The sequence below is a fragment of the Mytilus trossulus genome, chromosome 4 (assembly GCF_036588685.1).
Source record: "Mytilus trossulus isolate FHL-02 chromosome 4, PNRI_Mtr1.1.1.hap1, whole genome shotgun sequence".
Classification (NCBI taxonomy): Eukaryota; Metazoa; Mollusca; class Bivalvia; order Mytilida; family Mytilidae; genus Mytilus; species Mytilus trossulus.
Genome location: NC_086376.1, coordinates 45,150,804 through 45,164,060, shown reverse-complemented (window position 1 = coordinate 45,164,060; position 13,257 = coordinate 45,150,804). Strand labels below are relative to the sequence as shown.

The following is a 13,257-nucleotide window of genomic DNA, read 5'->3' as shown; positions in this document are numbered from 1 at the left end:
TACTTTTTAATTGTGTACTTGAATAGACGAAGTGCACCTATTTCTTTGTCATGAAAAGCTTATAAATTCCGTGTTTTGAATATGCAAAGTCGGGCTACCATTAGGAAAAAGTTTAGAAAATAAGTATTTAACTTGTGAACGTTTAAAAAAAGCAAGTAAAAATAACTGTTCATATCATTCGGGTAATAATTTCAGACATATTACACGGAAATATTTTTTATCAATTAGTAATTGATAAAAAAAAAAGTTGTATTACATGTCTTTCAGGTATCATGAAGTGGTTTGAACTTATGACAATGTACAAACAGGTGATAGTTTCAATAAAAAAAATGTTTTTCATATCGTCTGATTTAAAACCTGAAAGAAAGACCGGCAAAATAGGCTAGCGCAAATGATCGCGGTCAATATATCAGAATAGGGTTTGTATAGTGAGACAGGGACTAGAAAGTTCCTGAGCAAGCTATACAAATCCTTGATCAGATATATCTAGTATTTTCGCTTCCTGATTGCATTATCCATTCAAGCAGGGACTTTCTATATACTATCTCTTCAGTATAGAAACAAAGGGGCGGAAACAAAGTCCCTGATTCAAGGTAACAATGAGATGTAGGGGATCAATTAACGTGAGGATATTAGCTACTGACTTATATGGCCAGCTGACTTTACAACCCAAATTGAAACATGATTTTATTTTTTATCGAAACATGAATATATCGCTTAATTTTCAAGCGGTTTATATTAACCTAACTTGCTCAGTAAAAAAAATGAAATTATGCAGCTAACGCTTGCCTCCAATCATACACAAACACAACTGAAATTATTTTTCTGTGTATATATGCATTTTGATTAACTAACTAGTACTTTTTAACCGATATATGCAGAGATATAATTACTATTACCAGAGACATATAATACAATGTATTATATGTCTCTGCTATTACACAAGTATTGTATGTCTCTGATTGGCGGCGTACACCCCTGAACAATTTAATCCCGGAAAAGATATCCGATATGGGTTTATATTTAATCTTTTATCGGGCACTTCCTGTTAGCTTTAGAAACGGAAAAAAAGTATATGAACAGTAATGAATGTGTCGATGATCTAAGTTGTAACTTTCTAAGTGATCTATTGGTCAGTAGTCTAGGTCAATTGTGTTTATTTAAATGTATTATTGAAACCTCTTACTTCTTTTTCGCATGACATCAGTCTTTGTAGTTCTACTGTTTAAGGGTTTGTCTGAATCCAAGAAAAAATATTTTGACATTTCTTACAATACATCATGTATCAATATCTTAACCCTCTTGCTGCTAGAGGGACACATATGTCCATTGTCAAACGTATGCAAGCTTCTCATCATTGCTGAATCTCTTTCAATTAAAAGACTGAAGATTAAACAGTCATGTTTTTTCTCCAATGGGTCCCAAATGTAATGGTCATTATGTCGTGATGTCATATACATGTATCATTGATGTTTGGCATGTTACATCACCGACGCCGAGCTGCCATTTTCAGGCATATTAAATGCAACCTTAAAAAACAGTCCACAGCAAAAGGGTTTAACGTCTAGTTGCCTTGAGCATGCCATGTTGAGCAAACCCGGGTCCGTCCACCCTAATTCTGGTTTGCCCTAGTTTCTGTTCGCCCTTATACCTGTTTGCCCCGAGGCCGTTCGCCCTGATTTTATTTTTTAGTATAGTGTTGCGTTGTGTGTATATAAATGAATGTGTTGAAGTCAATCGACAATTTCAACGAATATTTACAATGTTTCATGTTAACTTGTCTCAAGCTAAATGTTATACTAGGTTATAAGTTTCCGTACATTTCAGGACTACAAGATATTGTGACTTCAAGGCATTGAGGACTAAGTTTGTATCTGTATGTAATTACGTTACTAGGAAATATAAGTTTCTGTGAATTTCAGCACTACATTGTGTTTTTAAATGTAAAACTAAACAACTGAAGACTACAGTACACACAGAGAGGATGTAATCTCATACTCCCAACACTGATTCTGGTGTTACACAGTGTAACACTGTGAAACACAGATTTTCCCTCCCAAAAAACACCAAGTAATTACTCCCATCTGGGAGGGTTTTATGACCTGTTGATTGCAGGTAAAAGTAATAAAAATCAAAGCATGACTGCATGATCTGACAGTGACATATAATTACATGTCAACTATTCTCTCACTTCTTAATATTTCAATCATTTCCAATTTAGTTTTATTTATGAAAGCTATAAAAAAAAGTTTGATGAAATGATTTTTAAAAATTATACACAAAAAGCATTTTTAGATTGAAAAATTATTTACATTCATATAATCTCATAACTAAAAAGGCAACTTGATATGTACAATTAGTTGTATTTATAGTCAGTTTAAACATATAGATATTAATTAGTATATACATGGTTTAAAAAATAATAGTACTGATACAAAAAAATAATGAATAAGATAAAAAATGTAGATAAATCATACATATTAGATTTATATAATCTTCATTTATTATTTGAATTTATATAAAAGAAAATATTGAATAAATTCAATTAAAATATATGTCTTTATTTTCTGTAAGTTACCATGCTAACAGGTGATGTTTTGTTTGTTTTAATTATGTTTCTTAGGTATGAAAAACCAACACTGTCAGAACAAATGCTGAATATATTTTTAATAAATAAAGTTGTTCAGAATTTTTTAATAAAATCAAGATTATAATCATTGATAGTAGATAATATATCTCTGATTAAATTTAATAAATCTCATACTTTTCATAATTTTTGTAACAGTCATTTAATTTAATGACAGGAAACACAAGAAATGTTTATTATAATCATCAACTACTGGCACACTTCAAAGGTAAATATAGCAATAAAAATCATGGTGTAGGGAGAAACTACACCAAGGTAATAAACAATTCAGGAGTTTTAGGGAGGAATTACTCCAAGTTTCTCCCAATTTCCTCCCAAAATTTGGAGAGAGTTGCTGGAGTTTCCTGGTGTGACACCAAATTTTTACACAGTGTAGGGAGTATGAGATTACATCCTCTCTGTGTGTACTGTAAGTTGTTGTCTTGCTGCTACGATCATTAGTTTCTGTGAATTCAAAGACTACAAAGTATTTGACATATAACAACTAATTACAAGACTTACATGACTAAGTTATTTATTATTTAATTTTATTGATACATTTTAACAATTTAAAACTATTCAGTAACAGTTATAACAAGATCAATTCCGAACCCTACTTCGCACACATTTATTTCCTAAACGAATATTTAAAAGCACTAAACAGAATTACTATTAGTGAAACAAATACCAAAAACACAGTCACACTGCTGTACATTGATCACTTGTCATCAGTGTTTTTACCCATCCAAGCTGACTATTTTATTTAAGAAAAAGGTTATTCTCATTACTAATGAAGTTATCCATCAAAGACAATTTATATAACAATCAGTGATATCAAAGGTTTCAAATGACACCTAATCAGCATTCAAAATTCAATCAACAGTAAATAAAAGTATTAATATTCTGTATTCAACTTTTAATAAATATACATAAATAATTTTAATATATATATTTCGTTCATTAATGTAACATATACATATCATAAATGAATATAGGGCGAACGAACCCAGGGCGAACAAACTCAGTGCGAACAAACCTAGGGCGAACATGTAATCAGGGCGAACGATCCCGATACCATGTTGAGCGGAACAATTAATCTTAAAAACGTTTTGTTTGTCAGACAGAGGTTGGGATACACTGTCATAACTGTACAATCAAAATTTAATTAATTTAGAAATGGCAGGGGACACCAGACTGATCCTTGGGATAGAGGATTAGTTGCAAAGAGATTCAAATAAAACAAATCATAGATGATCCTAGATGGTCTTTTTGTAGACAGTTCATGTTCCTGACTTGTGGCTGTGCAAGTGATTTATTCATCAGTATAATTATGTTTCTTTGCTTGTTTTGACAAAATTGAACCAAATTGGCTGCAAAAGCGAATTATTAAGGTATTAAGGAATTTTCTCTATGTGAGGAAAGACTTTATTGTTTATTTTTTTTTCTTCCAACATTTTTTTATATGCCCTCCCCCCATTTCTTTTGAAGTAATCAAAACCAAATATATACATGTTAACCATCGACAGACCTCATCATGAAGTATTACCAGATGAGGCTGCGTAGGATTTCATCATCCCCCTTGGGAGTTATATCCCCTTGAAGCAATTTCTATAAGTTGCGTTTTCTTAAAAAGTAAAAGAGATAGAATTGAATTGAAAATGGCAACAAATATAAGAACAGATGGCAATGTTAACAAACATAAACAATTATTAGTATGTTATCAGCCCTTACAAGGAGTTATTTCCCTTGAAAATTTATACTCATTCAAAAAATATATACAATTTTAGATCTGGAAGTCAAGGAAACTAATTAGGAGTAAGGACCTTCACCAATAATCTTTAATTCATGTGACCATCAATTTGCACCCAAGGTCAAAGGATGCTGAGTGTTAAAAAAAAAGTTTGATGCATACATTGTACATACTGTGTATAAAATGTTTCTCTCGACAAGCTCTACATTTTATACATTAAGCCTAAAAATTGTCTGACCATCTTTTCAAAAGTTACATCAAGATTATTCTTATACATGTAGTATAGTATTACAAGTGTGTTTATCTTTTAAAAGGAACATCTCCCTATTATAAACTACAAAAATGATCAGTCAGGTCATGATAGAATTTTACCTTGACCTTGAAAGTGTATTTTGACTTGGTGGTCAAGGTAGTTTTTGATGAAGTTGAAGTCCAAATATGTTCCTTTTGATATGATCTTTCTAATGTAAATGCCAAATAAGAGTTTTGACCCCAATTTCACGGTCCACTGAACATAGAAAATGATAGTGCGAGTGGGGCATCCATGTACTGGGGACACATTCTTTTTTTTTTCTTCTAAAATAAGGTTGCTGTGACAAATGAAGGTCATGAGGTGTACTTTTTAGAAAATGGCATTGTTGTATATCAAATGAATTTTAATCAAGTCAACATTACAAATATATTATACTTTGGATCTCAAACAATTGAGATACAAGTTATTTCATGATTTCATCTTTTAAGTTTTTAAATTTTGAACAAAAAAATAAACTATAACAATTTTTTCAGATCTCTTAACCAATGTCGCTTTTTATAATCAATTAGTAATCACATAATAAAATTCTAAAAATAGAAAATCATTGGAAAACTGGAAATATTTTTTATGACCCTCCGCTATGGTTTCAAACTTTGTCTGTACATACATAAGTATGTACGTGTGTACATTCCAAAGTTGGTCTCCAATCTATAACTTGAGTTTGCAGCAACTAATGTTATGATGCTTATATACGATGCTTATAACCTCAAAACCCAGATCACTTTGAATTTTTGTTGCATCACTTTAATTGTTCTTGAGTTATGTCTGTTTACAAATGGAAATACTGCCGATTTTTTGGTTTCTGTTCTCTTACTTTAGTTAATTAGTTAGCCTCAATCAATGTTATGAAACTTATACACAATGTCAATACTTATTACCACAAAACTTAGATTTTGAATTTTGGGGGAGTCACTTTAACCAATCTAGAGTTAGGCCATAGTTAATATATTTTTAGTTTTACGAAATATTTTGACAAAACCAATGGGTAGGAGGACGGAAAAAAAAACAAAAAAAAACTGCTGCTGCTGCTGATTTTTTTTTAATACCAACCGTCAATATCAAAAAAATTTTTTTTTTTTTCACCAGGAGATTTTCTTCTAGTGTAACAACTAATTTTTTTTTCTTGACAAGGTTTGAATTGAAAATCAATGTGCAACAGCTTACTAAATCACCAAGAGCATAAATTTAGATTCTTTCATGAAGTTATGAACTAAAATTTTTTTGCATGAAAAACACTGGGTCGGAGGAGAAAAAAAAATAAAAATCAACATTTTTAATTTTATTTTTTTTCCTATTTGGCAAAAATTAGGGTAGGAGGGTTCGTAAAACTAAAAATAAAAAAACTATGGCCTTATGGCCCTTTACAAATGTAACAATTACTGAATATTTTGTGTGTGTTATCTTAAGTAAGCCTCAAGCAAATATAAATTTATTCACAATGCTTATTACCACAAAACTTAGATGAAATTTTAATTTTGGGGGCGTCACTTTAACCAATTTAGAGTTATGCACCTTTACAAATGTAAAGATTGCTGAATTTTTCATTTCAATTCTTTAACTTTAGTTTTCCTCAACCAAATGGTATGAAACTTATACATATACAATTCTTATTACCACAAACACAAATTAAGGTTGTATTTTTGGTTAGTTTGCATAGACTTTGGAGGTTCATATCATTTACATAGACTTTGGAGGTTCATATCATTTACATAGACTTTGGAGGTTCATATCATTTACATAGACTTTGGAGGTTCATATCATTTACATAGACTTTGGAGGTTCATATCATTTACATAGACTTTGGAGGTTCATATCATTTACATAGACTTTGGAGGTTCATATCATTTACATTTAATGTTCTTAATCAATTTTTTTACTATCAATTTTAAACCCGTGTAAATTAACTGGACTTTTTTTTTACTATCAACATTGGTAGTAAAAATAAAATCTGTTTAACATTGATAATAAAAAAAAATCTGATAAAAATGTTGAATGTAAATGATATGAACTTCCATAAGGCCAAATAAAAATATATGGGTGGTTCCAGTAACCCTACCTTCCCTACTTTTTCTCCTTGAAAATAGCCTACTCTAAAGATTGTATTGTCATTTTTAATTAAAGTCAGAATGATGCTCCCATCTATAGACTCAATGTAAAAAAAAACATAAAATAAAAAAAATCCTACCTACCTACCCTGACTTTTTTTCAGATGTTACTGGAACCACACATACCTTTTATTTGGCCTAATCTTATATCATAGGACAAAGCTATACCATGAAATCATTATAAGAAATTATTATGTATACTTCCCTCCTTTAAGATTAAAAGAGACTAACTAGTCTGACATATGAAAAATCATTATTTCATAAGAACAAGACTATACTCCAAAAGGGGGGTAGTATGATTAACCCTATAATGCTTTCATTGTTCATGCTAAAAAGCAAGCTTGCCAAAGATATTACCCTTATTTACACACTTACATGAAGGCAATTTGCTGTAATATTACGATCTACAAAGTTTCATGAAATTCTTTTGTGCGGTTTCAGAGTTTAGTGAAGAAGAAAGATGAAAAAAAAATGTAGAAACTTTTATAATAAATTTTTATTTCTTTTACAGGTTTTCTTAATCAATTTTCCTAAAAAAACAATGGCCATGGATGTGATGGCAGTGGAGAATATCATTCAAAAAGCTATTGGAAGCAAATCAGAAGTTGTGAATTTAAGTCACCGCAATATAAAAGTTCTGTCAAACAATGTTAGTCAACTAACACATGTCATTAGACTTTTACTGAATGATAATGAGATTTTAATGCCTCCAACTGAAATAACACAGCTCTTACAATTACAGGAGCTGGTATTGAATAACAACAAATTGACAATGTTGCCACATGGTGTTGGCAAGCTTCAGAATTTGACTTATTTGAATTTATGTGGAAATCCACTAGGATTTCTACCTGATGAGTTCTGTGATCTTATAAACTTGCATCAGCTATGGTTAGTTAACTGTCAGCTGAAATCATTACCTAATGACATTGGAAACCTGAAATCACTTGAGAAGTTTAGTGTTCGTGAAAATGCACTTAGATCACTACCAAAATCTTTTTATAATTTAATATCATTACATTGGCTTTGCTTGGCAGAAAATATGTTTGAAGAATTATCATCAGAATTTAAAGACTTTAAACAGCTAACATATTTGAATTTAAACTACAATTGTCTCGCAGAAGTGCCCAGTTGTGTTCTTGAGATGTCAGAATTAGTTACATTACTTTTAAAAAATAATGTTATCAAAACTGTTAGTGATGATACTATTCTTGGACTTGCAAAGTTAACAAAGTTTGATTTAAGAGATAATATGATTGATATAAAACCGGATCATTGGAAGGTAAGTAAGTTAGTTTTTATACAACGGCTAAAAAAAATTTGGGATAATACAATGGTATGATGTTGGAGCGTCTGCGTTGTCGTCTGAAACACATTGGTTTCTGGACAACAAATTTAGTTTAGCAAATGGATATCTATGAAATTTTTGAAGAAGGTTCAATACCACAAAAGAAAGGTTGGGATTGATTTTGGGGGTGATGGTCCCAACCATTTATTTGTTTTTGGTTAAGTAATTGCAGATATCATTGACATTAACAAATTCTAGAATATTTGATCTCAATTGATTGTTTAATTTGTTGAGTCTGCAACTTTAATCAGAAAGCTTCACATAGGGATTATTAGTGATCCTGTGGGGGTGTTAGTTAACTTCTTAAAAGCTTTTATCTTTAAGAAGGTCAGAGACCTGGATGCTTCATATTTTTTATATAGATGCCTTAATCATGTTACAAAGTTTCCCTCTGTCATATGTCCATTGTCCTAGACCCTATTTTCATGGTTCAGTGACTACTTGAAAAAAAAAAACATTTTTTGTAATGTTAATTTATCTCTTTATTATGAGTATAAGAATAATTATATAGGAATGTGCGTACCTTGCAAGGTCCCCATGTCTGTCAGATAGTTTAACTTGACTTTGACCCCTTTTTTCAATGTTCAGTGGTTAAAGTTATTTTTTATGCTCCTGCTGAGGCGGAGGAGTCATAAAGTTATACCCTTGTCCGTCTGTACGTCCCAAAGTTGGTTTCTGTTCTCCAACTTTAGTTTGCTAAAAACCAAATGTTATGAAACTTATACACAATGCTTATTACCAATAAATACAGATCAGGTTTGAATTTTGGTCAGGTGGTGTCACTTTTACCATCTATAGTTATGCCCCTTTACAAATCAGTGGCGTAGCTAGACTATTTTTAAGTGTACGCCCTAACCTCAGCGAGTGGTTTGAGGGCCTCAATCGGATCCAGGTTATAATACCTACGAGAAGTGGGTTCGAGGGGGAGGTGGATTTCTGTCATTAAAAACTAATCAATAGCAAGTTGAACATAGAGACTATTTTTCAAAAATCTTTTATGTTTAATTTATTTATCATTTTGATCATTTTGGAATCTTATGTCCCCATTGGTTTTAAAGAGAATATCCCAACCAATTACTTTAAAATGTGTTTAAGCAGAACCATGGGATAAAGCAATTACTTAACCAAAACCCCTTTTTGTGCAAATATTTTTTTTTACCAAAATTCAAGTGTACACCCAGGAGTTTTGACGTAAATGTAGCTACGTGCCTGCAAAAGGAAAAACTTCACATTTTTTGTTTCCACTCTCTCACTTAAGTTTGCCATATAAACCAAATGTTATGTAACTTATACACATTGCTTATTACTAGACTTATAGATCAAGTATGAATATTGGTGTCGTCACTTTTACTGTTCTAGAGTTATTTCCTTTACAAATGGAAAAATTGCTGAAAAAAATATTAATCAAGTAAATTTTCTTAATTGGAGTTATCTTCCTTTGTCCATAATTATAGTACTTTGCATCAACTAAAATCATCTTCTTTGAAAATTGGAGTTATCTACCTTTGTCTAGAATGATAGTTGAATCAAATAAAACCAATGCTTTATCATGTTTATAGTTATACATGTACTATGCAATATTCAATTTATACTTCCAACTAACAAATTAAAGCAATCTTTACCATTCAGTGCTTACAAGCACTTTGATAACCATTCTAAGATTACATGTAGATATATTATTTATTCAGAGAAAATGTAAATCAGAGTGTTTATTTTTCTTTCAGGGTTTAGATTACATTTTAATGGGTAAAAGTGGATTAGATGAAGATGTTAGTGTGGATGATGATGTGGAGGAAGATGATGATGAAGATGAAGAAGAAGAAGATGATGACAGTGAAAATAATGAAACTGATGAAACAAAAAAATAAAAATGTTCCCTTTTGTTACGTAAATTTTCTTTGTGTCTAATAGTTTCTTTATATATAAAGCTTCAAAAATGAGGCAATCAGGAGATCCGAAATACATGTACCTTATAATAAGGCAGAATTAAAACTCTGACATAAGTCAAAGAAAGACTATAGCTATAAACAAAATAATGGCAAACATTAGAAAAAAATCCCACAAAAACAGACAGCAATCTACAAATCACCACATGAAATACATCAACTAAACTACATGAACCCATTTTTTTTTTTACCTTATATGAAGAGGTAATGTGGACTTCAACCCCAAAACACAAGAAAAAAGTTTTCAAATTTGTTTGTGCACACTTAAAAGTGGTTTAAACCTGCCATATCATATGTTGACATATAATATTGTGTCTGTGCTAAGTCAGACTATGTAGAATTTAATGAGTTTTTTTCTGCCATTAAAGAGGTGTTGCGTTTCCTTAGTTGATTTTTACCTCTATTTTTTTTAATGGAGTCAGGTGTTGTTAGGTTAGGTGTACTCAATGTAATTTGTTTTATTCTATTTTTTGTTGTTTTATTCACATAGATATAGGAAGATGTGGTGTGAGTGCCAATGAGACAACTCTCCATCCAAATAACAATTTTTAAAAAGTAAACTATTATATTTATTTTCATGCTTTTCTTCATAATTTTGATTTACTTCATACAAAAAATTAAGCTGTTCTACAATTTTTCTGATTGGTTGATGAATTATTGTTTTGTTAAAAATCAGTTAACAAGTAGTTCTTCAATCAAATAAAGTCAGTAATCACACTATAACTGGTATATATCATCTATTAAGAACTAAATTAAATTTGTCCAGATTCGTCTCCTATGGGTCAATCTTTTCAAATTTTTGGAAGTTCTATTGTCCCACTGAATCCCTATATAGATACAATAGCTATTGTTCTTCATGAAACCTTTAGATATCTTCTTAGAGAATTCTATTATTCATTGATTCATTTATCCGAGTGAAAAAAAAAAATCTTCTCAAAGATGAAAATTCATGTTTTACACATACAAATGTGGATGTGGATGTGATTTGTATTTATTCAATATCAATAGAATATTTCCAATCTGTTGAATGGATGCAGTGATTCAAACATTAATAAAAGTTGCTTTCGGACAAAATTTTCAACATTGATTTTTTTGTTGTGCTTTACAGATAAAAACTTGAAAATTATGATGTTTAAATTCAGGCCATCTTAAATGGGTTTTACTTCTAAAACTATATTAGAACCAAAAATGTGGATTTCAATTGGGTAAATTAATTAAAAAGTAGGACCAATAGAGGAGTTGAATCTGTGGGGAAATTTTATTAGGTTACATGCTAAATTATTTAATTGAAATATATATGCTTAAGCATATGGTCTTATTTTCATCATTTATGGATAATATTGGGACAGTGGTGGAATCCAAAATTAGAACAAACGACAATAAGGAATGTATTATGAAGACTAACCCAACTAAATAGGCATGGCTAAGGTTAATTTTACTTTCGCTATCATTTCAATATGAACTAACTAACCCCCTTTAAATAGGCATGACAGATGGCTAATCATATTTATTTGGGTTAGTTTTCATCAAAATTTTCTCATCAGTTTGTCATAATTCAAGATTATTCCAGATTCAAAACCTTGTTTTTAGTTAGGAGATAGCTAGAGGACTTAAAGCAGGCACCAGTTTCTCATTTTAAACAACAATACTTCTTTGGAAACAACACAGGCTCCAGTTTCTATGGAACCCATGTATCTTTTTAAATACTAGATTCCTACTTTAAGAGCTAGGAGTCATATCATTTGAGCCTGAGGCCTACATTTTTATTTAAAATGGAACATGGCCAATCCCAAAAACATGGCTTTAATCATGAACATATTTATTGTTAGATATACTGTTCCCACCAAGAATGAGTCCCAAACCGAAAATTGACTTAGAGCTGAATGGATTCCAAGCATGCCACCGATGTGTTATTTAACTCTTTCAAGGCTGGAACCAAAGAAGAGGGGTACCCTTCTCCCTTCTCCCACCCCTCTTCTCCTTTCTCCTACCCCCGTTCTCCTTTCTCCCATTAGAATAAAACATCTCCTTTTGAGATATTTTTTCTTGAAATATTAGATCATTTTTTAAAAGGAGAGATATTTTATTTTTTCTCCTTTCTCCAACTTTTTCTCCCTTCTCCCACCCCTCTTCTCCTTTCTCATACCCCCTTTCTCCTTTGTCCCACCCCTTTCTCCTTTCTCCTACCCCCTTTCTCCCTGTCTCCCTTACCCCTGTCCTCCCCCTCAAAGAAGTTCTTTGCTGTGAATGAGAAGTCATCATCTGGCATATTTTTTTAATTTTATTTTATACATGTCATAATTTGGCTGTTTCTTTGAAATATTTTTCTTTCTTTTATCCTGGGCTTTTCAGATTATGATAATACAGGGGCTGATACCACAGGGGGGGGGGGGGGGGGGGTTAACTTCGATATTATTTTGGAAGGGTGTGCCATTTTTGCCTCAAAAAACGTACCCATTTTAATATAACATTCACTGAAATTCAGTACCTATAGTTAAATAAATATTTAAGAAAGAACGACCTATACTTATATACAATATTTAAAATATGAGCTATGCTTATATAAGCACTAACTCATGACATCAGCACTGATAATTCATAAATATAACAGCTGCCCTTAAGTTTTTATATATGAATTGACATCGTTTAGTGCACATATATTTTATCGTTATATATACGCATGGATTGTGATATTGGTTATCAAACGTAAATGCATTTTAATATAGGATGTCATTAAAAAGGAAGGTCATTTCAATATAAAATCTCGCAAAATTATGACCCATATTTTTGGCACATCCCTGTATACCCAATAATAGGAAGTTACCCCCACCCCAGTGGCTGATACAAAAAAAAAAAAAATTTTACCCAGGACAAAGATGGGATGTGGTTCCAACTATATATTCCCATTCAAATGCATTGATCGTTAAAAAAGTGAGGTTCAAACCCTCGGAACCCTACCACTAAATCCACGACTAATATGTATGGCTTCAATACCCCCCCCCCCCCCCCTTTTTTTAATAAAAAAAACCCAACAACTATAAGTCCGGCAGCAGAAAAACAAAGCCGAAAAATATAAATCAAAACAGAAGCTAAAGAAAGAAAAAAAAAACACTTCATACAATGAAAAAAATCTGCGGGGAAAAAAACAAAAAAACAATCTTGAGACGACCCC

The 13,257-nt window shown here is 31.4% G+C and overlaps 1 protein-coding gene across 2 annotated transcripts; it reads left to right on the top strand.

Moving 5' to 3' along the window:
• Positions 1 to 1,041: 1,041 nt before the first annotated feature.
• LOC134713973 (leucine-rich repeat-containing protein 1-like) lies at positions 1,042 to 10,021 on the top strand. 2 transcript variants are annotated; one of them, XM_063575236.1, is made up of 3 exons: positions 1,042 to 1,132; positions 7,306 to 8,073; positions 9,864 to 10,021. In XM_063575236.1, the coding sequence occupies exons 1-3, from the start codon at positions 1,076 to 1,078 to the stop codon at positions 10,005 to 10,007; spliced, it is 969 nt and encodes a 322-aa protein (XP_063431306.1). In that variant the 5' UTR covers positions 1,042 to 1,075; the 3' UTR covers positions 10,008 to 10,021. The 2 variants fall into 2 exon arrangements, with proteins under 2 accessions (XP_063431306.1, XP_063431307.1); XM_063575237.1 differs by having other exon boundaries at positions 1,044 to 1,071.
• The last annotated feature ends 3,236 nt before the right edge of the window (positions 10,022 to 13,257 follow it).

Coding starts and splice junctions, on each gene's coding strand:
- LOC134713973 (XM_063575236.1), top strand. CDS start 1,076: ATGAACAGTAATGAATGTGTCGATGATCTAAGTTGTAACTTTCTAAGT. Junction 1,133..7,305: donor ACTTTCTAAGTGATCTATTG/GTCAGTAGTCTA, acceptor TTTCTTTTACAG/GTTTTCTTAATCAATTTTCC. Junction 8,074..9,863: donor TAAAACCGGATCATTGGAAG/GTAAGTAAGTTA, acceptor TTTTTCTTTCAG/GGTTTAGATTACATTTTAAT.